The sequence below is a fragment of the Fukomys damarensis genome, unplaced genomic scaffold (assembly GCF_012274545.1).
Source record: "Fukomys damarensis isolate Sample0158 unplaced genomic scaffold, DMR_v1.0_HiC HiC_scaffold_36, whole genome shotgun sequence".
Classification (NCBI taxonomy): Eukaryota; Metazoa; Chordata; class Mammalia; order Rodentia; family Bathyergidae; genus Fukomys; species Fukomys damarensis.
The window spans coordinates 5,826,423-5,851,543 of record NW_022900948.1 but is presented as its reverse complement, the minus strand read 5'-3'; the positions used below and the strand labels follow the sequence as shown (position 1 = coordinate 5,851,543).

Sequence of the window (25,121 nt, the reverse complement as noted above, 5' to 3'; positions counted from 1 at the left end):
TGTTTTGTCTCAAAAAAACAAAACAATCCCCCCCCCAAAGACATTCATTCCTCTGAAGCTTATTTCTATTTTATGGCAATCATCAATGTGACAGCAAAGGGACATCAATGAGTTAGGACTGGAAATGCTTTCATACATTAATCTTTTGTTCTCTTTCACCACACACACACACACACACACACACACACACACACACACACACAAAATTAGAACCAGGAACTGTCTTGTACGTTCGCAACATAGTTTGGTTTTGACTTATTGTTTTTTTCCCATGGGCACCAAACATTCCAAGAAGATTAAAAATAAGATAATTTGTCTTCTCTATATATCATTTCTGTTTTTCCAAGAATGTGTAAAATGTAAGGAATTACTCTGATCGTGTGAATGTTCCACTGAACAAAACACATTTGATCTTTTTCCTAGTAACAAGGATCCCGGTTTATAAGGATGATTTACATCAGTTCTCAGTGTAGTGAATCCAAGTCTATGAGGTTGCATTTATGCTATTACTGTTACTGGTCTTTTAAGAAAGCTATATTATGAGTATTTATGTCCTTTTACTTATAGAAATTACCTCTGAGATCCCCCAAAGATTCACAAAAAATACAAAGCAACTGTGGTCATCTAGTTTCTTCACACAAGAGTCTCAGAAGCAAAACACTCTTGAACACATGCTGCTGGTTTTGGAGTTAGGAGACCCAGATTTAAAACTAAGACTTTTTTATTCATCAGTGGTCCGCTGTTCTAGTTTAGATTTAAAATGTCCCCCACAATTTTCATGTGTGTGACAGGTGATTGGATGGTGTACACCATTCTTATCAGTAGAATCATCCATTGATGAATTGGTAGCCACCTGGGCTGTTGGGAGGTGGGGCCTGATTGGAGGTGAATCACCAGGGTGTGACATAAAAGGATACATTCTTGTCCCTAGCTCTTCCTTATGCTCTCTGCTCCCTGGCTGCCATGGATTGGGCACCTCTTCTTCTACCTTGCCCCTCTGCCATCCTGTTCCTCCCTGGGAGCCAACATGCCATAGACTGAACCAAAGAGCAAAAATAAACCTTTCCTCCTTTAAGTTATGGATTTTAGGTATTTTTTTCCCAGTGACAAGAGAGTGACTAAGACAGATACTTTATACGAGTTAACTAAACCTTCTGTGTCTATTTCTTCACTGGCAAAATAGAGATTAAAACATCTATTACCCAGGTTTCTTGCAAAGATTAAATAAAGTGAAGTACATGATGTCCTTAGCCCAGTGCCTTTTCCAGAGTACAAAAAGGGAACTATGAGATATTTTTGTCTCAGTGGGTATACTAGCCATTTTTACTTGAATTCACCTCCAATTTATTTCCTCCCCTCAATCTACACATTTTCATGTTCCCTCAGATTTACTCAATTTTTGTAACATTAACTCATAATGGGAAAAATACCCACTACCCTGAATATGTGAAAAACAATTCATTTAACTATCCATCATAGGGAGAGCAGGGACAAGGGGAAAAAATGAGAATCAAGACCCATTATGTAAAGGTACAGAATCCCAGTGATGAATGTAACTATTGTATGCCTAGATTGTACCAATAAACTCAATAAAAAGAAAAAAAATAACTATATATCATAGCTTCATTTTAACTATATATCATATTAAGTGAGTAATCTCCAAATCAGAGGTTCTCCAAATCATTCTCTGTAATGCATAGAAAGTCACAATAATAATGATGCTAACCTTTCTATGAAAAGCAGTTACTACCAGACACGTTGTGGCAGAGACTATTTAAAATATCTTATGTATTTAATAAATCCTCTCATTAACCCTAAGAGGTAGATAAAATAAAGTCCATTTACAGGAAATGAATGGTTCAAGGAGGTAACATTCATTTGCTCAAGGCCACATACAAGATTACAAAATACTAAGGACAAAAACCTATGGAATGCTGTGTGACTCCAAAGATCATACTAATTTTTCCACTTTACTTTCATGCTTATTTTAAGAAAAAATAATTATTACCTTGGAAAATATCTCAAAAGTATGTTGGGGGTCAGCTAGTATTTCTGTCTTGAAACACACATTTCCCTATGAACATAAACACAGTACATGAAGAACACAAGCTCTCCCCCGAAAATGAAGCTTACCTTTAACAGAAATGTTGAAAGGCTTTTCCACCATTCCAGCCACTGTGTTCACACTGCAGACCCAGACTCCTGAGTCAAAGGGGCGGAGCTGCTGGATGGTGAATATGGCTACTGAGAAATCATCTGTATGGTTAAAGTCGTTTGGCTGGAATGGTCAAATATGAAAAAAAAAATTAAAACTTCTAGAGAAGCATAAGCACAAAGGTCCATAACACTGACCCCATCCCATTGTTTAGTAAGAAATTTTCTAGGAGAGATTAAGAAGCTAAATGCAATGCTAATGTAATTATTGGCTTGTTCCCAAAGCTATTGTAGTAACCGTGAAAGTTTATATTGGACTGATGCCCTCTCAGATCCTGCTGTTATATTTGTGTTTTGGAGTGTGGAGTAAACACAAGTAAGGAATCCAATTCTTTTAAAAGTGCTCCTGATAATGTTTGTTCCTTTCCGGTCAGGAAACATGTCAGGGTGGGAGGACAAAGTGGCTTCCTATGTATTTGAAGGGCTGTCAGGAATGGCGTGATGGGAAAAGTCAAGGCTCTGAAGACACTTGTGTCCAACTCTTCAGTTTCATAACCTCACCCAGCCAGTTTCCACTTCTATCAAAAAACGTGATGGGTAATGGTAGGACGTTATGGATACAGCTGCAAGATGACTGCTGCCTAAGTTGCTCCAGCAATTATCTCCTCACGTGAATAAATTTGAAGAGCTATTTACCCACCAGACTATGTTCACAGGAGCCAAGGAAACCAGGTAAGAGACCATGGTGCCTGGTTTTAGTATAAAAATGAAAAAAGACATAGTGAAGAAGGCAGGGAGGAAAGAGTTATTCACATCACTTCTCTGGCTCCAAGCAATGTGGAGATACCTCCCACTTAGAAGACAGAGAAAATTACCTTATACTTAAAACCCAGTACCAGACCTGTCACAGTCAAATGCAATGTCAGGCTGGATCCCATGGTCCCAGTCCTTGGGCCAGTACCTATAGATTAAATTGCTGGATGCTTCTCACCAGGCAGCCAAGAGACCTCCTCCACCACCCCTTCCTCAGCTTCAGCAGCACAGCAAGAGGCAAAGCAGGAAAGTAAATATTGCATGTTGGACACAGTGCCAAGCCCACAGTGAGACCCGGCATTAGATAAATCACCAACCCCACTGTTCCCAGGCCAGAGTTCAGAGATACAGCCTCTAGGCCTGCCCTGGTATCAAACTAAATCTTACACCTCCAAGGGATAAACTTGTCCTTCATCCTACATCATTGCTAGCCACAGCGTGGTCCTGGCACAAAACCCTGAGACTGTAGGTACTTGAAGCTGTCAGACTCAGGTGTGATCCAGTTTACCGTCATCTTGGCTCACCAAGGGTTTGCCTCTATCATCCCTCCTGCAACCTCAGTGAACATACCAAGAAGACTCCTTCCACTGGGGATAGGGCAAGAAAGTGAGCACAGAACTGTCTTGGAACTCAGTGCTGATAAAACCAAACACTGAGACATACCTATACAGAATGCTAGGTGGAGACCCATGACCACAGTTAATTGGACGTTTATTCTGGCTACTATCACCTACAGCTGATTACAATAGTCTCAAGCCATGAGTTTATCTTAGCAGCTGTTTCACAGCAGTGTGGACCATGATCCTACACTTGTGCTGTATTCATCTCTGCAGGCTATAGGCTCAGAGTATAGCCCAGCTTTGCCATACTAGTGGCTATGAGAGTGCCCACCACATTTCTTCCAGGGAGTACAACATAGAGTAACTGCCAGAGAGGAAAAAAGAGGTGGGAACCAAGTCCGTATATAGAAACCTATAGCCTGTCACTCCATGATGGGGCCCAGAAACAGGCAGAATCCTGTGATGCCTAATAGAAAGTAACTATGGATAAAGTAGCTGGACCTATTTGGCCCCAGGTAGAAACTTGTAAAGAAGACTGTACATGATGTATCTTGATTTCTCTTTTTTATCCCATTTACTTCCCCTCCCTTCAACCACTCTTCCCCTCCTTATTTACAGAAGCCTTTGTTTCCACTTTTTTTTCCTTTTCTCATTTTTTCTTTTTCCTTCCTACTTTTCCCCTCCCCCTGCCCCTTAGTTCCCCTTTCCTTTTGAACAATTTTTTCCCAAGGAAGACTACCCTTTTTAGGTACTCCCTCAGATCATTTTGAACAATACCCCAAACTGCAGATTTGGACCAAACCCAGGATTGGGATGCTTTCTAGTGCTAACACAGTGACAGCACCCCAATAGCAGGCTAACAGCAATGCTGGATGTAGGGTGCCAGCTAGTGCTAAAACAGCAGAAATGTCCCAAGGTTCCGAGGAAATACACTGCTTTGAATTTCTGGAAGGACAGGCATTTAACTAGATTGCAAGGATTGGAAAAATTACCTAATCCTTGAATATGCAGGTGATCAGAATTTTCAGGGTCTGAAGACCTCACATAAGAAATAAAATTAGAAATTCAAAAAACAATCATAGCAATAAATTTTTGTGAGTTGTCAGGCTGCTTGAAGGAAACTGAGGGAGCTTCCAAAAAACACAGAAAGTATTCACTACTCCAATAGCAAAACTTAAAAAAAATGAAATAACTGGAAAAAGAAAAACAGAAATCATTAAACTGACAAGTGCACTAAGCAAAATTTAAAATGAAGAATGTATCAGTAGCAGAATAGATCAATGGAAGAAAGAACTAGTGATCTCTGACACAGGTTTGAAAATTCAGACAAAGAAGAAAAAAGGGGATGCCATGAAAAAGCTTACAGAAACTTCGGAACAACCAAGAGTGAATATTTTGGTTTTGGGGGCTCATGAGAAACTCATATTATTCAAAGGGCTAAAAACTGAAAATTTCCCAGTCTTAGAGAAGGATAACACTATTCAGGTAAAGGAAGGTCACGGACCACCAGTCAGATTTAAGTCAACCAATTCCATCCCTAGACATAATAAAATCAAGCTTTCAAGAGTGAAAGATAAAGAGAAGATTAAGAAACACACAAGGGTGTCCAAGTTTACCTCACAACTTACTTAACAAAAACCTCACAGGCCATGTTTACATCAGATAAAACAGACTTTAAAGCAGTAAAATAAGACATACAATAATAAAGGGGTTAATTCAGCAAGAGGGAATTATACTTGTAAGTATGAGTGTGTATACTCCATATTGGAACACAATATAGAAAGCAAAAATTAATAAAACTGAAGGGTGAGGTGAGCCCTGATCTAATTAACAGAAGACTTTCAGCAATGGACAGCTAACCCAGACCACCCTCCCCTCAACAAACATCGGTGAAGAAACAGCAGAGTTCAACTACACTTTAGATCCAATCGATCTGATGGACACCAGTAGAACATTCCACAGAACAGACATAAAATACCCATTGCTCCCAACACATCATGGAACATTTGCCAGAGTAATCGTGAACTAGGTCACAAAATCAATCTCAACACATTTTTAAAAATTAAAATATACAAGTATCATTTCCAACGACAATGCAATAATGTAGGAATCATTGGCAAGAAACACTGGAAACTCTATAAATACATGGAAATGGAGCAACTTACCCCTAAAAACTCAGAGGTCAAGGAAGAAATTATAAAGTAAATTAAAATTTTTCTGGAAACAACATTTCAAAATTATAGGATAAAGCAGTATTAAGAGGGAAGTTCATAGTAATTAATGCCTACAACAAAAAGTAAAAAGGTAAACAACCTATCACTTATGTGAAATAATTAGGAAAATAAGTACAAACTAAATCCAAAATTAGTATAAGGAAAGAAATAATAAAGACGAGTCAGATAAAGCAGATACTGAAAACTAAGATCGGTGAAATGGAGACCTGCTTCTTTGAAAAATATTTTTAAATGATAACTCTTAAGGTAGACTAAGAAAAAAAGACTCAAATAAATCAAATCAGAGATGAAAAAAAGCAAACATTGCAAGTGTCATCACATAATTACCCCAAAAAAGAACATTAGAGATTATTATGAACACCTAAACACCCACAGATTTGATAACCTAGAAGAAGTGAACATGTACCTTACCAATATTAAATCATGAAATATAAAACCTGAACAGAAATAGACACATGAGGGTCAGGGATTTAGCTCAATGGCGCTACCACCTGCCTCACAAGCACAAGGTCCTGAGTTCAATCCCAATACCAAAAACAAAAAAAACAAAAAGATAGACACATGAAACCTGAGGTAACTTCTGCACAACAAAGGAAACAATCATCAGAATGAAGAGATAATTTACAAAATAGGAGAAAATATGAATGAACCATACATCTGAGGTGTTAATAATGTGCAATAGACATTTCTCAAAGGACACCACAGGCATGGCCAACAAGTATATGAAAAGTGTTCAACAACATTAATCACCAAAGAAATATAAACCAAAATCACAGTGAAATATAACCTCACTCTTGTTAGAATATTTATTTTCATAACAAGCAAGAGCTGGCAAGGATGTGGAGAAAAGGAAACTCTTGAACACTGGTGGGTATGTAAATTAGTATAATCATTGTGGGAAAATAGCACATAGTTTTCTTAACAACAAAAACTACCATATGATCCTGGAAGCCCATTACTAGGTATATATCAAAAGAAATACAGTCAGGATGTCAAAGAGACAGCTACAATCCTGTATTTATTGGAGCACTGCTCACAATAGCCACAAAATACAACCAGTGTCCATCATCTGAAGAATGAAGAAACTATGGTATGCATACACAATGGACTACTATTTAGCTATTTAAAAAATAGCAGGAGTCTTGTTCTTTGTAACAATCTGGATGGAAATAGAGCTCATGAGATTAAACAAAGTTAATGCATGCACAAAAAAGCCAAGTACTACATGCTCTCTCTCATATGTAGAATATATAATAGCTTATCTCATGAAAGTTGAAAGTAGAACAATACCAGAGGCTGCAAAGAGTAGAGAGTTGGAAGGAATGAGGATAGTTAATTAACAGGTAATACATTATAATCAGAAAAAAAAAATAAAAGCACAGTAAAGTGACTACAGATAATTACAGTATTCTATATATTTTTTAAGACTACAGAAAAGGATTTTGATTGTTTTCACCATAAAGAAATAAGAAATGTCTGAGGAGATAGGTATGTTTACCCTGACTTGAACATTATAAAATATGTACAGGCTGTGGACTTAGCTCAGTGGTTCCACTTCCTTGAAAACACAAGGTCCCGAGTTCAATCCCCAGTACCAGGAAAAAAAAAAAGTGTACATGAGTCAAAGAATCACATGGAACCCCATCCATATACATAATTTTATGGATCAGTTAAAATTTTTAAATGAAGACACTGATACCTCTCATCAAAATGTGAATCTGAACGCTTTGCTCACATCTCTCCCTGTGTGCTTATTTCTGCCCCTCTGCTGCCAGCATAGTGAGTCCTGATACACAGTGCCTAGAGGTGTTGTAATGATTCCAAGTCCAAGATGCATCTTTCCTATTAATTACAACAAAAAGATACTTAAATGTGGTCTAACTCACTACCTCTAGTTTTTATGGTACACTGTCACCCCTTGGCATCTATAAAGCTTGGATGCTGTGCAATAGAGTATGAACCATGTGCACAATATGCCCAAGTACTGTAGAAATACATCAATAATTTAGTGGGAATGTGCCTTCTTGCTAATATTTTAATAGCAAAGATAACTCTGACACATAGCTTGGTGTACTCTGTTGCTTTATGTCTCATTTTAAACTGAGCATTAAGGAAATGCAGTATTGTAATTGTAACTTTGCCAATACTTCAATCTAGAGGCTTGTTGCCATTTTTATCTTCAGTGAAATTGTTGTCCCCAAGAAAGGCAGGATTACAATTTTTTTCTAACAGATTGAGTTGGTGTAGTGTGTTCTTAGTTATCAAAAGTATTCTTGTAGCTTTGGGATTTTGAATTGATGAATATTCATGACGTGTAGAAAAGCATGACACACACACACTGTACAAACTCAATCACAAAATGACACGTCATATATGTACACACAGAACCTAAAAGAACACATCCAGCTAAGCTGCTCATGATTGAGAATGACTTTGTTCTTTGCTTCTTGTGTTTTTGTTTCCTGTAATACATATATTAACTTTTAAAAAATAAAAATTATTTTTAAAACCCCCCAAAAAATTTTTAATGAAAGTAAATGCTTCAAAAGAAGTTAAGAATAGTGTGGTTGACCCTTAGTAGGTAGTAGTCATTACTTTCACTAATCCATGAAAAACCTAACAAGATTTTTGAAAACTGTCATTTGGCTTCTTCTACCTAATGCATCAAGTGAACTGGGAACACTTGTAGACACCAGTACATATTCTAAATATCCTGCCATAAAAGGTCACTCAAGCTATCTTTGTTCAATTTGATTTTCAGCCATCTAGGAGAAAAAAGTAAGATAGCTATGTATTTCAAAATCTAGAGACAAGAAAGTACATGAACTTCCTTAGGATCACTTGTAATGTGGAAAATTTTAGAGTGGCCCCTCTCTCTGCTGTATTTGGAATAGCTGGGAGAGAAAAGGGAAGCACACTGGAAACATAGTTTATTGCTGCCTAGCAAAAAAGAACTTCTGTGATGTGACCCTAATTAGTGGTGAGAACCAGCTCTGGGAGCAAATTGAAGATGAACAGGAAGCTGAAGAAATGCACTCAGATCAAAGGGATTCTGTGGCTTCTGAGCTGGAGATGCAGGGAGCAGATGCAAGACCATGCTGAACTCTCCTCTCCTGTCTGTACTCCCCTTAATGCTGCTCCAAAGAGCATGAGAGGAGTAGACCAGTTATTAAAAATTCGATGTTCTGGTAGCATGTGAGTGCCCTGCTGGTTCATGGGTTTCATTCCCCTCCTTACTCTTCCTGAGGGGGAGTAAGAGACATGAAGACATTGAGATGGCAGCGCTTTGCAGTCTGACCTGAGCACACAGTTCAGCACATGCACCTGGCCTGTTCTGCAGGATGAGAGCCAAGGATGACTCCACCAGCTCTGCTGGGCTGGCATATTGCCAGCCTTCACTCCAGCCTTGGCCATGCAGAGGAAATTACACTGCAGCGAATCTGTTCTACAGTCCCTGGAAAATGGCACTTTTGCAAAGCTAACAATGATCGCTTCTCACCTTTTGGCTAAGAATAAGTGCAAAGCTAACAAGGCACTAGCCAATGAGAATATAAAGTCCTAGGGCTGGGGATTTAGCTCAGTGGTGCTCATGCCTGCCTGGCAAATGCAAGATCCTGAGTTCAATCCCCAGTACAAGAAGGCGAAGGAGAAGGAGAAGGAGATAGGAAGGCAGATTAAGAATGGCTCTTACTTGGAGCACTGTCCCGTCTGGCTTCACCAGGGCCATTTCTTCATTAGTAGGTAGTGGCCATCCAGAGGCTTTACAGATGGGGTTAAATTTGCCAATGTTTACTTCTATGTGATCTGGCAAATCTTTTATCTCTGGAGTCATCCTTGGCCTGCCTGAATGAAGAAAACATCACCATAAAATCTAATCATCATTACAGCAGCAATAATAAAAACAGCTACTTTAGCAAGTCATGAGTAATACAAGAACTTGGGAAATATTTTTGTCTTATCACACAATAAACTTATGACATAGATGCTACTGTGGTCTCTACTTTATAGATAAGGAGACTGAGGCTGGGAGCCTAGAGTCCAGCTTGGGTCTTTATGAATCCAGAGTCTGCACTCCTCCCAGCAGACCTAAAGGAAGAGTCTCAGTTTTAAAAATTAGGGGCTAGGGATTTAGCTCAGTGGTATTGCACCTGCCTCGCAACCACAAGGTCCTGAGTTCAATCCATGGTACTGAAAACAATAATAACTATAATTGTTATCATCATCATCATCATCATAGTCACATTATCACCTAGATCTTTTGGTTCAGTTCCCATCTAGCTTTTTCTAAGAGTATTGTCACAAAAACGAAACAGTGTTCCTAGTCCCTGAGCTTTCAGAGAACACAGCCTCCTCACTAGAGGCCAAACACACTTGACCACACAATCTTGGAATTTCAGCCTCCAAAATTATGAGCTAAAAAATTTCTTTACAAAGCACACAGCCTCAGGTATTTTGTCATAGCAATGCAAAACAGACTGAAGCAATGGTCCAAAAGTGTCCAATATTTTGTGAAATGTATAGGCAGCAGATATACCCCGAGAGCAGCAGTAACTACATGCTTTTGCATACTGGTAGTGGGGAAAAGTAAGATAAGATAAATATATCAATACTGATATTTGATACAGATATCCTCAGGCCTAAAATAAAATGCATAAAAGGTTATGGAGTGGCAGGGGAAGGCCTGATGATTACAAAAATTATTCCTTGAGATATCTATAAACATGGGGAGAAAATTTACCAAAATGTTCAGCCCTCATAGCTATTCATATAGGAACTGAAAAAAGTGCTTTGTCAATTTTAAATCATGTATTTCCTTAACTGTTGCCTTGTATTTTCTGAAGCTGGATGGAGATGAAGGTGAGACTGGAATAGTGGAAAGGGAACCCTGAAAAGCTCAGATGTAGAAAGACTGTGTGCTAGCTAGATTCTCCCAGTCAGAATGTATACCTTTTGCAGCCCTGGTTTTAGAAAAGGAAAGGAGGGGTAAAGTACAATTTCAAATCCTTAAATTGATTAGTTTCCCATTTTCAATCTACTACTCCATCTCCTGTAACCCCAAGGCATTTCCTTCCCTTCCTAGCCACTTCCTAATTCCTGCACTCTAATCAAGTCCATACTAGGGAAAAGAAGAGAAATCATAGAGCTAAAAAGCTCAAGGTCTTTAAGAAAACAGTTTTTGATAACCCCTACTGGTACACATACATATTTGTTCTGATTTCAAAAACAGAGAAGGAACTATAGCTGCCTTACTCTGATTGTAGATTTCACTAAATATATTTCTTCCTATAACATTTATATTCATGATTTTAAATGTTTATGCTTAAAACTTGAAAATTAATAAAAACATGCTTTTTTAATATACTTCCTTAAAAACTACAATTTTAGACATGGATTAGCAAATTCTCCTGTAAAGAGAGAAAATATTTTCAACTTTGCAAGCCATGTTCTCTCTGGTAACTGTGCAGTTCTGCCCTTGTAGCACAAGAGCAAAGTCTATATATTGTGTGCACCTGTGCTCCAGTAAATCTTGTTTTATAATAAGAGATAGTGGGCAATAAAAAATAAAATATTGATAGATATTACTACCATGTAAATAAACCTCAAAAAAAAGATGGTACAGTGAGAGAAGCAAGTGACCATAAATTATCTCATTTACAGTATATTTATAGTATAAAAACCTCAAAAATAGGCAAATCCACACAGACAGAAAATAAATTAATAGTTTTCTGTAATAGGTACAATGTTTCTTTTGGTATAATGGAAATATCCTCAAATTAGAGTATGGTAATGATTGCACAATTATGTAAACAAACTAAAAATTATTGATTTATGCATTATAAAAGGGTGAATAATTATGCTATAAAAGTCTATCTCAAAGCTGTTTCTTTAGAAAAGAGAGTGGGTTGGATGTGGACTCTGAGTTTTGAAACAAAATTATTTAAAATTATGAGTATAATCTTGTCTATTTCTCTTATTCTCTTTTTGAAATATCTTTTGTCCAAATTTCTCCAGAGTAACTCTTTCCCAACTAAGGGTAAGGCTGTTCTTAGAAAAGGGAGAGAGTGGAGGTAGTGAGAACTCTTTCCTAGCCAGTCGTCCCTTCATGTGCGACAAGTACAGAGCACGAGGTTTACTCCTGGGGGAAAGAGAAATGAAGGCTGGGATGAAGGTCTACTACAGAAAAGGACTAGGATGCTGTCTTTAGGAGAAGGGATAAATTCTTCCCAAATCCTGAAGGGGAACACGATGGCTTGAGGATTTTAGGATACTGTGGGAAAAAAATCACATCAGTAAAGCCTGCCCAGGCATGCTGAGCATGACCTTGATTACAGTGTTACCTTGCTTTACCTTCTCTCTCACACTGGAGGCCTTGCCATCCTTGAGAGCAGAGACATCCTTGGAACCGATCGCAAATCTCACCATTGGTGCAACGGCACTTGAGTTTACAATCTGGTCCATAATAACCAGGGTGACATTCTGTAAACAAAGACATCAGAAACTGGCATTAATAGAGGGAAGGGAAAAAACTAAGACTATGAATGGTAAGTTTTATTTTTGCTTCAAAGCTATCAACTTTGTTGATTCATATAAAGAAGCATGTGATTTATCTGACTGACTATAGACTTAAAGGATTGGGGAATTCTGCTTCCAAAGAATTGGATAAGTTCCCATTAGACTAGCCTTCTTATAGGTGCAACTATATTCAGAAAATAACTTCCTGAAAATTAGAGGAAAGAGGGCAAGCAGCTTCTAGAAGGAAATTGAAATTTGAAAGATTGGAATGGTGTGTTTCTCATTTTTCAGCTTTTCACTTAATTCTTGGGTACAATTGCCACCATGTGGGGATCCTAGAAAACCAGTAGTCTTGCTTGCCTGATCAATCAGAGGACACAACTGGGGCAAACAAAGTCACTGGAAAGTGAAAGAAAACTCAAAAACAGAGTCAGAGAGAGAAAGACTCAAATTTTTGACTGACCCTTGAAACACACATACTCAATGAAGATTGAAAACAGCCCCGCTAAAGATAAAACAATTGAACTGTGTTTGACCTGATGATGCATTTGACCTGATGGAGTCAGAGATTGGGGTAAATGAGTCTGAGGGAACTTATGAGTATCATAATGTCTAATACACGTGTATTCAGAGGCTCAAGAAGGAGCAGAGAAAAGACTAACAAATATTTGACAAAATAATGATTTAGGTTCTTCCAATTTGTTGACATTTACACATTTAATAATTCAGTAAACTCCAATGATAAATTTAGAGAACATTATGCCAGGACATCATAGTCAAACTACTAAAAACTAAAAATAATTTAATTTTTTGGAAGCTTGTTTAATTCATAGCAGCATATTTCAGTCATACCTTGCGCTTCTGTACTCCACACGCTCCTGTGAGGGCAAAGTAGAGCCGCCCTTCCCCTCAGAGGCTTACTGAACTTCTGAGACATTTCTTAAAATGTGGTAAATGATGAATGGATTCTGTGGACTGTCCTTATTACTTTGGTCAATTGGAACATTACTAGAAGGCTTTTTAACCAAAACTGAAGCAAAAGCTTGTGCATTAGGGCTCTGATGTTTTGCTTCAATTGTATAACTAATTCACCCAGTCAAAAGTAGACTTGATTTTTAGTATTAATCACAACAAAGTGATTCAAGGCAATCCCTATCAAAATGCTAATGGTGAACTATTCACAGAAATGGAAAAAATAACCAAAAAGGGTCCAGAATAATCAAATAAATATTGAGCAAGAAGAACAAAGTTGAAGACCTCACACTACCTGATTTCAAAATATCCTACAAATCCATAGCAACCAAAACATTATAGCATTAGCATTAAAAACCAATATATAAACTAATGGAACGGAGTCCAGAAATAAATCTGCATATCCACTGTCAATTGATTCAATGAAGGTACCAAGAACACACAATGTAGAAAGGGTAATCACTCTGGTAAACAAAGCTAGGAAAACTGGACAACCAAGAGAAAAAGAATGAAATTAAAATTAGAGTGTCATCTCACATCATACACAAAAACCATCTCAAAACAGATTAAAAACTTATACATAAGACCTAAAAATGTAGACCTAGTACAAGAACAACTTAAAATGCAAAATAGATAACAGAAAACAGGGAGCTAGCACTTTTGCAAATAAGAAAGAAACAAAGAGATGGAAGAGGGAAAGAAAAAGAAAATAAAAATAATTAAGATGTGTTATGTAAATCTAGGAACTCCCCATGAGGAATATAATTATGTTCATATTACTAATACAAACATATTATTAATAAAAAAACTAAGCACAGACAAAAAGAGAAAATATGATACACAACAGAGTACTATTTGGTCATCAAAAGAAATCTACCAGGTGACATTAACATTGTTGACATCTGTCATTTTTGATGAAATGATTGAATCTCAAGAATATTATCTAAGTGAAATAAGTACAAAAGGGCAGATATTTTATGATCTCACTTGAGCAGAACTCATAGGAGGAGAGAATAGTGGGTTGCCAGAGACTGAAGGGTGAGGGAATTGAGGAGATGTTGGTCAAAGTGTACTATATTTCAGTTATGCATTTTGAGTGATCTCTGGAGATGCACTGCATGGTAACTATAATTAATATTACTGTATTATAGACTGGGTATAGTGGTATACAGCTGTAATCCCAGCACTCAGGAAGCTGAGGCAGGAGGATCACCATAGGTTCAAGGCCAGCCTGGGCTACATAGTGAGTGCAAAGCCTGCTTAAACTACAAAAAAAAAAAAAAAAAATAAAGAGTAAATAAATAATAATACTGTATTGTATACCAGAAAGTTACAAAGAGAAATCTTAAACACAAACACACACACACACACACACACACACATACACACACACAAAGATATGTGAGAAAATAGATGCTAATTAGCTTGATGGTGGTACTGTAATCATGTATTGCTTGAATAAAATCCACACTGATAATATCTTAACTTTTTCATTTTCAAACTTTGAATCCTGTCTGGAATTCAAAAACTCTAAAAACTCTGACTTTTATGGTCCATTGAAAAGTAAATCTTCCGTGATCTTCCTACTCAAACCATGGCATGAAAATTGAGAATGGCAGCTTGCTGGAAATGCAGAATCAGGCCCAGCACAGACCAGCAAGTCAGAATGTGCTGTAAGAAGATGGCTAGCAGACAGGCGCAGAAACCCTTTCTGAAAGGCCTGGCAACTTGGTGTGAAAGTGTCATGTCCTCAGGTGAAAGCATGGAAAACACTGCAGCCTGCAGCAGGCAGGGGACTGAGCACCCAGGAGTATCCACTGTATGAGTCCCCCAAACAGCATCCTCTCTCACACCAGCTGCCCACTGGGGGGACAACGGATACCTACCTTCACTGCACTGGAGCCCCATCCAGCCCGTGGCACAGGAACACCCATAAGGGTCTGGGAGACAGAACACATAAGACTTGCATCCCTTTGGTCCAATACACCTTTCTTTACAAGTTCTGCCAAATGTGTGCAGCTCACAAGCTTTGGGAGGAAAAAAAAAAAAGAGTCAAACTGCAACCCCCTGAAATGTGTGGCTTTTCTTTTAAAGAATCCCTCTTAAACTGGTGAAAGACTAATCACGGTGGTGGCACAGGCAGGCAGAGAACGTCGTTATGGTCCATTTTGCAGGAAATGATAACATCAGGGCTATTGCTCATAGCTTTGCAGGTTGTGCACTGCACAAACCTAGAGAGTGATGTTCACATTGGTGACATCATAGAGTAGCATGTAAAAGTCCTTTACGCAAGGCAACTTTGTCTAATTCACACAAAGGTACCATATAGCCTAATAGAGGCCACTTAGCTCCCATTCTCATCTATGATCAGATTTAAAATTCTAAGTTCAGTAATTTTAAATCCGCAGCTCACTCATTAAGTATTCATTACTCACCCTTCTCACACGTCTTTCCCATAAACCCCGGAGGGCAAATGCATTCCCCAGTATCTTCATGGCAGACACCATTGTTCATACAAGCAGTGCACAGACGATTGCAGTCAGGTCCCCACTTCTGAGCTTCACATCCTTTTGTTAAAGAAAATAAGGTGGTGATGAGTAATCACACGCACACAACAAACTTTTATCGAGCACTTATTTTGTGCCCGTCATTTTAGTACACACTAAATGAGAATGAAGATAAAATGCAGTCTTTGGCGAACTTTCCAAAGTGGCAATTAAACACAGTGTGTTGGAGAGGCTCAGAGGGAAGTCACCTGACAATCACACCCAGATTCAGAAAAGTAACCTGAAAAATGAACTTTTTAGATTTAACCAAATATCTAGGTTGTTTAAAAGAAGTAGGGATCTGCATCATACCATACAACCTTTACCTAGCAAATACGCCATCTTAGGAGTGATTATGACAGCATGAGGGAAGGAGACCAGCGCAGCAGGGGCCTGGGATAGGGACCCCACATAATCTCCCTCCTCCTGGAAGAGGAAACCCAGTGTGGAGGTCAACTGCAGTCTGGGCCCCGAGAAAGCCAGGAATACAAACAGGCAACCCTCCCCGCACACTGTCCTCCTAAACACCAGGGGACACTGTCCCTGTGACATCTTACCCATCGCCCATCGCCCACTGCCTAGTGTCAACAAGGGAAGCCCTCAACTGTAGGCAGAAAAAGGCTGAACACTGCAAACTGTAGGTGGCACTGTGATCACCCACAGGGACCTGCTGGTGTCATCTCCAGAGATATGGGGAAGGAGAGGAGAATAAAGGAAGCCAGACTAGAATGGGCACTTGCCTATTGCTTCCCTGAACTCTAGAAAGATCTGACACTACCTGAAATCCTGCCACTGTCCACTGCCCTGCCTGGGCAAAGAAGGCCTTCTGCTGAGCCTGGGGACAACAATAAGTTTCACCTGTTGTGGAACTCTTGCGTCAGGGAGCAGAGACAGAAAAAGGACTGAGCCCAAAGAAACAGAATCACCTGAGATGAAGGACTTCTGGCGATATAGTAGGCAGAAGGGCCGTGGGCAGAGAGAGCACAGAGAGGACTTCAGGATTTTTCTTGAAGCAAGGGGAAAGGCAGTAGGAGATCACTGGTGGAAGAAAACTGAGTATTGGGCAAACTGTATCACAACCTACTCTGCCCAAATTAATTGAGGTGGTCGAATCATGGGTCAGAGACAAAGGTCTGCAGTTGGCTATGCCCAAAGCATGGCTTGCACCCAAGAGACAGGTCTAGAGAGGCTGCCAACCCTCACCACTTCCAGGCAGGCAGTTAAGCAGTGCACAGTGGGGAAACTGGCATGGCTTTGTGAAAGCAGACTATGGGAATTGTGTGTATATTCTGGCTATATAATGTAATGAGGGGTTTGTCTGATTCTTTGCTTGTTTGTTCTAGGTTCTCTTTGGATTGGATTTTTCTTTTCTTTGGCTTTCCTTCTTTGTCAATGTTATATTTTACTGTACTTTTTAAAAGTTTTTTCCCTTTATTATGCTGTCTCTTTCTTTTTCCTTTCTTTAATCTCCTTTCCTCTTGTTCTTTTTCCTTTGTTCTTTCCATTTTCCCTATCCTTCTATCTTCCTTTCCCTCCACCACTGTATCTAGATATCTAATCTGAATGATACCATTGATAGCCACATCAGAGCACACTTAACAGAATTGTACTTAGAACTCCCAAACAAGACTAACTACAAATATATTAACAAGGTCCAATACCTCACAGCTTCCTTCAATCTTAATTATACTTCCTCCTCTTTACATCCCTCCTCCCACCTCCACAAATACTATCTTAAACCCCTCAAAATACCTCTAACTGGGCTGGGGGCTTAGCTCAGTGGTGTCACCACCTGCCTCACAAGCATAAGGTCCTGAGATCGATCCCCAGTATCACGACAAAAAACAAACAAACAAAAATCTCTGACAGATTCTGACCTCCTATTTGTTTTCACTTACTGATATTTCCTGTCTCCCTCCCCTCTTACTTAGTTTCTTCCTTTCTCCTTCTTCTTTCTTTCCCTCCTCATCACAGACTGACTGATAATAGCATATAGCATATAGAATAAGGGCTAAATGATAAAAACAAGTTTTACTGCTCTTGATCAATATATGGTTGGCTCTGTGGATGCTGTTATAATCAGTACACATATTTCTTGTTTAATGAACTTCCTGTTTAATGACTGTTAGGGACTTATGACCAAGGTACTCTCTTCAGACTTATGAGTTTCCACTCAGCTTTACTGACCCATATTCAGACTTAAAACACAGAAATATGAGCAGCAGTGCAGACTTATGGTGGCTTCTTCTACAGTACAGTAGTGTAATTTTTGCTGATTGCATTGTATGTACAATATTATAGTTTTATATTCTGTTCTACACCACATTACTTCATGAGTTATTCAAATAAAAACAAAGTCATCAAGTTGGAGTTCCCTTTGACCATTTCTTTGTTTTGAATATTATAATGTATATACTATATACAATTCCTCCTTTGGCGACCAATAAATGTAATGACCTGGTCATTAAACAAGGAATGTCTGTAGTAATTCTCTCCTTACAACACAGTGACTAGTTCCAACACAATCTGAATAGAATCTGGGTATGGTGGTATGACCCTATAATCCCACCACTCAAGATTCTGAGGCAGGAAGACTGCTGCAAGTTCAAAGCCAGCCTGAACTAAATACCAAGACTATGTCTGTAAAAAAAAGAAAAGAAAATAAAAAGAAAGTAAACTGGGCGGGTTGAAGTGGTAAACAATACTTGTTAGCAAATAAAGCCAAGATCACAACAGGAAAATAGAAGTTAACTAAAGAGATGTTCATGCATCAAGAAAAATTCTTCACTCTATTTGACCTTAATTCTCAGTACAAAAGGGGGAACATGCAAAAACAAGGCCACAAAATGCTTCCAAAGACTCCCAACACTCCCAAAACAGATACAAGGGGCACTAATGGAGAGGAAATAAAAAACTAAATAGCTGAGCTGTACAAAACTATTAAAAAGGAAGCAAAGAAACTAAGGTAGTCAAAGGTATCAAGAACAGATAGTGGAATTAACAAATTGACCAATGTGATTAAAGTGTGCCCCAAAATGAGAAAAGCTAATAAGAACCATTCAAAACATGAACAATAAATTTATCAAACAAATAGAGGCTATGAAAAGGTGCCAAACAGAAATTCCAGAGATAAAGAATTCTATTGAGTACATGAAGAACACAAGTGGACAATGTGAGGGGAGAGTGTCATGCCTTGAGGAAAGAGCAAAAGCACAAGACAACATATTCAGAGTTACCCTTAAAAACAACAAGAGTGGAAGAAAAACTGATGCAACATGCACTAGATGACACAAAAAAGACTTAAGACTAATTGGAGTTCAAGAAAAATCAAAGGACAGCATACATGGGGTAAAAAAAAAAAAAAATCTGTTTACAGAGAACCTTCCAAGCATGGGGAAAGAACTCAACACACATGTAAGTGAGGCTTACAGAACCCCAACTGATTATAACAAGAGAAGAAGTTCCTCATGACACATTGCAGTCAAAATCCCAGAAGTCCCTCAATTAGGACAGAATCATAACAGTTGTCAGACAAAAAGGAAAACAATCACTTATAAAAGTAAACACATTAGAAGTGGAGCAGACATCTTGACACAAAATTTAAATGTCAAGAGAAAATGGTGTGATGTGTTTCAAGCCCTACAAGTAAACAACATTCAATCCAGACTAACATTTCCTATAAAATTCTCTCCAAAAATCAGTGGAGAGGGTCCAGGGATTTAGCTCAGTGTTTCTGCTGCTTGCCTCATAAGGGCAAAGTCCTGAGTTTGATCTCCGATACAAAAAAAAAAAAAAAAAGACATCCTAGAGAGAGACAATTAAGACAACAAAGCCTAAAAATCTGATGGATCAATGCATCAAGCAGGGGAAGCAGTTAAGCAAAAAGAGAAAAAAGAACCAACAACAGAAAAATAAAGTGTTAACAGGAATTTTCAATACCTTTCAGTAATAACGTTCTATGTAAACAGCCTCAATAAAAAAATTAAAAAACAAAAATTGCAGACTGGATCAAAAAGCAAAACTCAACAGTTTACTGCATTCAAGAGATACATCTAAAAATCAACAATGAAATAATAGAACTGAACCAAGCTTTGGAACACATGGACTTAATAGATGTTTATAGAGTATTCCACCCCCAAAAACCAGAATATACATTCTTTTCGGCTGCACATGGATCATTCTCCAAAATAGACCACATACTGGCTCACAGAACAGGTCTAAATAAATGCAAAAAAATTGAAGTCATCCCCTGTTTATTATCAGATCATAGTGCAATCAAACTAGACATCAATAGTACAAGAAACTATAGAAACTTCACAAGCACATGGAAACTGAACAACACTCTCCTAAACAATCAATGGATTACAGAGGAAATTAAAGAAGAAATTAGACAGTTTTTACAAATAAATGAGAATGCCAATACAACATACAGGAATCTTTGGGACACAATGAAAGCAGTTCTACGTGGAAAATTCATAACATTGAATGCCCACACTAGGAAAACAGAGCGGGCTCAAATAAACAACTTAACGATGAAACTTAGACTCCTAGAAAAACAAGAGCAAGAAAAACCCAAAGCTCGAACAAGAGAGGAAATTATAAAGATCCGAGCAGAAATCAATGCAATTGAAATTAAGAAAACGATACAAAAAATAAATGAAACAAAGAGCTGGTTTTTTGAAAGAATAAATAAAATTGACAAACCCTTAGCTAATCTTATCAAAAAAAGGAAAGAAAAGGCTCAGATCCATGCAATTAGGAATGAAAAAGGCGAAGTCACAACAGATCCGAAAGAAATCCAGAGGATCATGAACACCTACTTTGAGAACCTGTACTCTAATAAAATGGAAAACACAGAAGAAATGGACAGATTTCTAGATACTTATGAATTACCAAAGTTGAACGAAGAAGATAAAAACATTTTAAACACCCCAATCACAATCAGTGAAATTGAAAATGTAATTAAAAACTTACCAACAAAGAAAAGCCCAGGCCCTGATGGATTCACTGCTGAATTTTACAAGACATTTAGAGAAGAACTACTACCATTACTCTTCAAACTTTTCAATGAAATTGAAAGAGAAGCTATACTTCCAAATTCATTCCTGGAAGCAAGTATCACTCTGATTCCCAAACCAGAGAAAGATACAACCAAAAAGGAGAACTACAGACCAATCTCCTTAATGAATATAGATGCAAAAATCCTTAATAAGATACTAGCAAACAGAATACAGAGGATTATTAAGAAGATCATCCATCATGACCAAGTCGGATTTATTCCAGAGATGCAAGGGTGGTTCAACATACGAAAGTCAGTGAATGTAATACATTATATTAACAAAGTCAAGGACAAAAACCATATGATCCTCTCAATAGATGCAGAAAAAGCATTTGATAAAATTCAACACCCATTCATGATAAAAACCCTGCAAAAAATTGGAATAGATGGTCTATACCTCAATTTAATAAAGGCTATTTATGAAAAACCATCAGCCAACATCATATTGAATGGCCAAAAACTGAAAACCTTCATGTTAAAATCAGGAACAAGACAAGGATGCCCACTATCGCCACTTCTCTTCAATATAGTTCTGGAAACATTAGCCACAGCAATTAGACAAGAGAAAGAAATTAAAGCAATAAAGATAGGAAAGGAAGAAGTTAAACTATCATTATTTGCTGATGATATGATACTCTACATTGAAGATCCAAAAAACTCCACCAAAAAACTTCTAGACTTAATTGACAGATTCAGTAAAGTATCTGGATACAAGGTGAATACCCAAAAATCAATAGCCTTTCTATACACAAATAACAGACAGACAGAAAGAGAAATAAGGGAAAAAATTCCTTTTACAATAGCATCCAAAAAAATGAAGTATCTAGGAATCAATCTAACAAAAGAAACAAAAGATCTCTACACTGAAAACTACAGCACTCTGAAAAAAGAAATCGAAGAGGATATAAAAAAATGGAAAGATATCCCCTGCTCCTGGGTAGGAAGAATCAACATAGTGAAAATGGCCATACTACCGAAACTGCTATATACATTCAATGCAATGCCAATTGAAATTCCAACACTATATTTCACAGAACTAGAAAAAAGAATCCAAAAATTCATTTGGAACCACAAGAGACCTAGAATAGCAAAAGCCATTATAGGCAACAGTCACATGGCACCAGGTGTAACAATTCCCAATTTGAAACTATACTACAAAGCCACTGTGATAAAATCAGCATGGTACTGGCAAAGAAATAGGCCTGAGGATCAATGGAACAGACTGGAAGACACAAAAACAAATGCAGATGTACTCAGCTACCTCATCTTCGACAAAGGAGCTCACCATCCTCAGTGGAGGAAAGATAGCCTCTTTAATAAATGGTGTTGGAAAAACTGGATATCAACCTGTCACAGATTAAAATTAGACCCTTATCTTTCGCCATGCACTAAATTAAAATCCAAATGGATTAAAGATCTAAATATTAAAACAGAAACATTAAACTTGCTGGAAAGTAAGTTAGGCAGAACTCTGGAAGACATTGGTATAGGAAAAGACTTTATGAACAAATCCTCAGTAGCACGGGAACTAGCAGAAAGAATCAACAACTGGGATCTCATCTTACTAAAAAGCTTCTGTACTTCAAAAGAAACCATTAGCAGAACTAAGAGACAATCTACAATGTGGGAAAAAATTTTTACCAGCTGTACCTCAGACAAAGGACTATTATCAAGGATATATAAAGAACTCAAAACAATCAGTCCCCCCAAATATAAAGACCCGATCCAAAAATGGGCATCCGAAATGAACAGACATTTCTCATACAAAGAAGTGAAAGCAGCAAGAAAATATATGAAAAAATGTTCCACATCACTGGTCATTCGAGAGATGCAGATGAAAACAACACTGAGATTCCACCTCACCCCACAAAGAATGGCTGCTATCAAGAAATCACACAATAACAAATGTTGGCGGGGTTGTGGGGAGAAAGGAACCCTCCTCCATTGTTGGTGGGAGTGCAGACTAGTGCAACCACTATGGAAATCAATATGGAGATACCTCAAAGAGCTTGGACTGGAGGTTCCATTTGACCCAGCCATCCCTCTGTTGGGTATCTTTCCAAGAGAACTAAAAGAATCATATCACAGAGAAGTATGTGCACCCATGTTTATAGCGGCACAGTTTGTAATAGCTAAATCTTGGAAACAACCTATTTGCCCATCCGTTGGAAACTGGATAAAGAAGATGTGGTTTTTCTATAAAATGGAATATTACTCAGCCATAAAGAGCGAGAGAATAGATTCATTCATAGGAAAATGGATACATATTGAAGATATACTCCTAAGTGAAATAAATAAGTCCCACATGTGTAAATACCAAATAGTTTCCCTGGTGTGAATATTCTGCAACAATGCATAAGATTCTAATAAGATTACTGACATTTAGAAATGGGAGGAAAGGAGCTAAAGGTGTAGGGAAGGTGTGATACGTAGGGGAAGAACAAAAAGGGAAAAGAAAAAAATGTGAGAGAATGAAAAGATGAAAATAAAGTGTTTGTAGATGGGGAGGGGAGGAGGGGGTGAAGGGAGGGCAGAGGTAAGGGGAAAAAATGAGAATCAAGACTTGCCATGTAAAGGTACATGATCCCAACAATGAATGTAACTGTACTGTATCCCTAAATGTACCAATAAACTCAATTAAAAAAAAAAGAGATACATCTAATCCAAACAGTAATTCATACATTAAAAATCAAGAGATAGAGGTTCCCTTACCTCCAGCACCCCAGGCCTTCATTGGAGCAGACCAGTGAGGACCACCCAACCTGGCTGTGCTGGTACGTGAATCCACACTACAGAGGCATAGGTGGTCATAAAGGCCATTTTACTGAGTTCCAGAAGATAGAAAGGAAGTGAACAACTGCAATAAAGGCACATCAGACCTCTGTAGTTGGTAAGTTGGAGGGATCACCACCTTCATCAAAACTCAGACTATCTTCAGGGGAAGGGAAGTGGGAACCTGCAGTAGAACCTTGCAGAGTTCAACCCTGCAGGAGGTTAGGGTGCTCACCTTCAGCCTTGCAGCCATAATTCAGCCTGAATCTCAGGGATCTGTCATTGGCTTGCTGAGATGAAATGACTTAGTTCTGCACATTGCTGCCCACATTGACTATTGTTACAGCAGAGATATACCCTGAAAGAGGCTCTTCAAACTTTTTTCTTTATTTTCCTCTTATTTTCCATTTTAATTTTAAAATTTTTATTATTTCCCATTCTGCAAATTCTTCCTTTTTTCTTTCTTTTTCCCCCTCAGTCTCTTGCTCCCACATGATGTTTCATCTGCCTTTAGTTCCTATTCCTGCCCTAATTCAGATTTCTTCTTTCTTTTCTTCTCTTCTCTCTTTTTCCTTCACTCAAATATCATCAGTTTCAAAAGAAAATGGGTACAATTTATAGCTTCCCTATTACTGTTAAGTTCTTCTATTCTTGTCTTTATTCTGCACTATGTCTTTCACTCTTGTCTTCAAGTTTCCTAGAGTTTGTGTGATCATCCTGTATCCTCTGGCTTCACTTGGAAACATTTCCTATACTTTTACCTATCTTTTACCTCTCCTCCCAACTACTTCTTAGTCCCCATCCTGAAGGGTAAAGTTACTATATTGAAGAATTTATTCACTATAAGCATATTTTGGGCTGGTCCTCAATTTTGATTTAAGTCACATGGTTAGAGGTGACAGATTAATGACTACCACAAATGGTCAATTTCTAAGCTATACTTGATGCTTTTGAATTGCTGATTGTATCAATTGGGCTAAAGGGTTATGATTGATTTAATCAGTTGTCCTTTTTGATGTTATGAAAATGAGAGTATCTATGAGTCATTAGAGACTCAAAACCTAAAGAGCAGCTATAGCAGGAAGATCAAAGTATTAACCCAAGAATTAAACCAAGGACAGCCCAACAACAAAAATACAAACGAGAAAACACTTAAGCAAGGGACAAATATAGACTTCAGGTTCACCAATGGCAAATTCTAGGAGAAATGAGGTGGAAAAGTCTGACAATTAACCACCAGGATACCCTGACTTCATAGCACAGGAAGTAACAAAACAGATAAATCAGGCTCTAGAAAAATTCAAAAGAGAAATAATTTCCCAGATAACTACAGACATGGTGAGCACAATGAAAGACATGATTAGAGACTCTAGAACAGAAACAGACAAAAAAATAGAGCTCAGGACCATTATAGAAGCCATGAATGCCTAGCACAGGAAAGAAATGGAAACCATGAATGCCCAACACAGGAAAGAAATGGAATCCATGAAACAGATTC

The 25,121-nt window shown here is 38.0% G+C and overlaps 1 protein-coding gene across 2 annotated transcripts in view; it reads right to left on the bottom strand.

Annotated features, from left to right (window-relative positions):
• Tek (TEK receptor tyrosine kinase) overlaps positions 1-25,121 on the bottom strand; it is a 138,927-nt gene that overhangs the window by 48,223 nt on the left and 65,583 nt on the right. For both annotated transcript variants that reach the window (XM_010627018.3, XM_010627019.3), the window contains exons 5-9: positions 15,682-15,813; positions 15,133-15,273; positions 12,110-12,238; positions 9,453-9,604; positions 2,134-2,278 (exon numbers count right to left, since the gene is read on the bottom strand). In XM_010627018.3, coding sequence (XP_010625320.1) covers positions 2,134-2,278; positions 9,453-9,604; positions 12,110-12,238; positions 15,133-15,273; positions 15,682-15,813 — 699 coding nt within the window. The remainder of the gene's footprint in view (positions 1-2,133; positions 2,279-9,452; positions 9,605-12,109; positions 12,239-15,132; positions 15,274-15,681; positions 15,814-25,121) is intronic.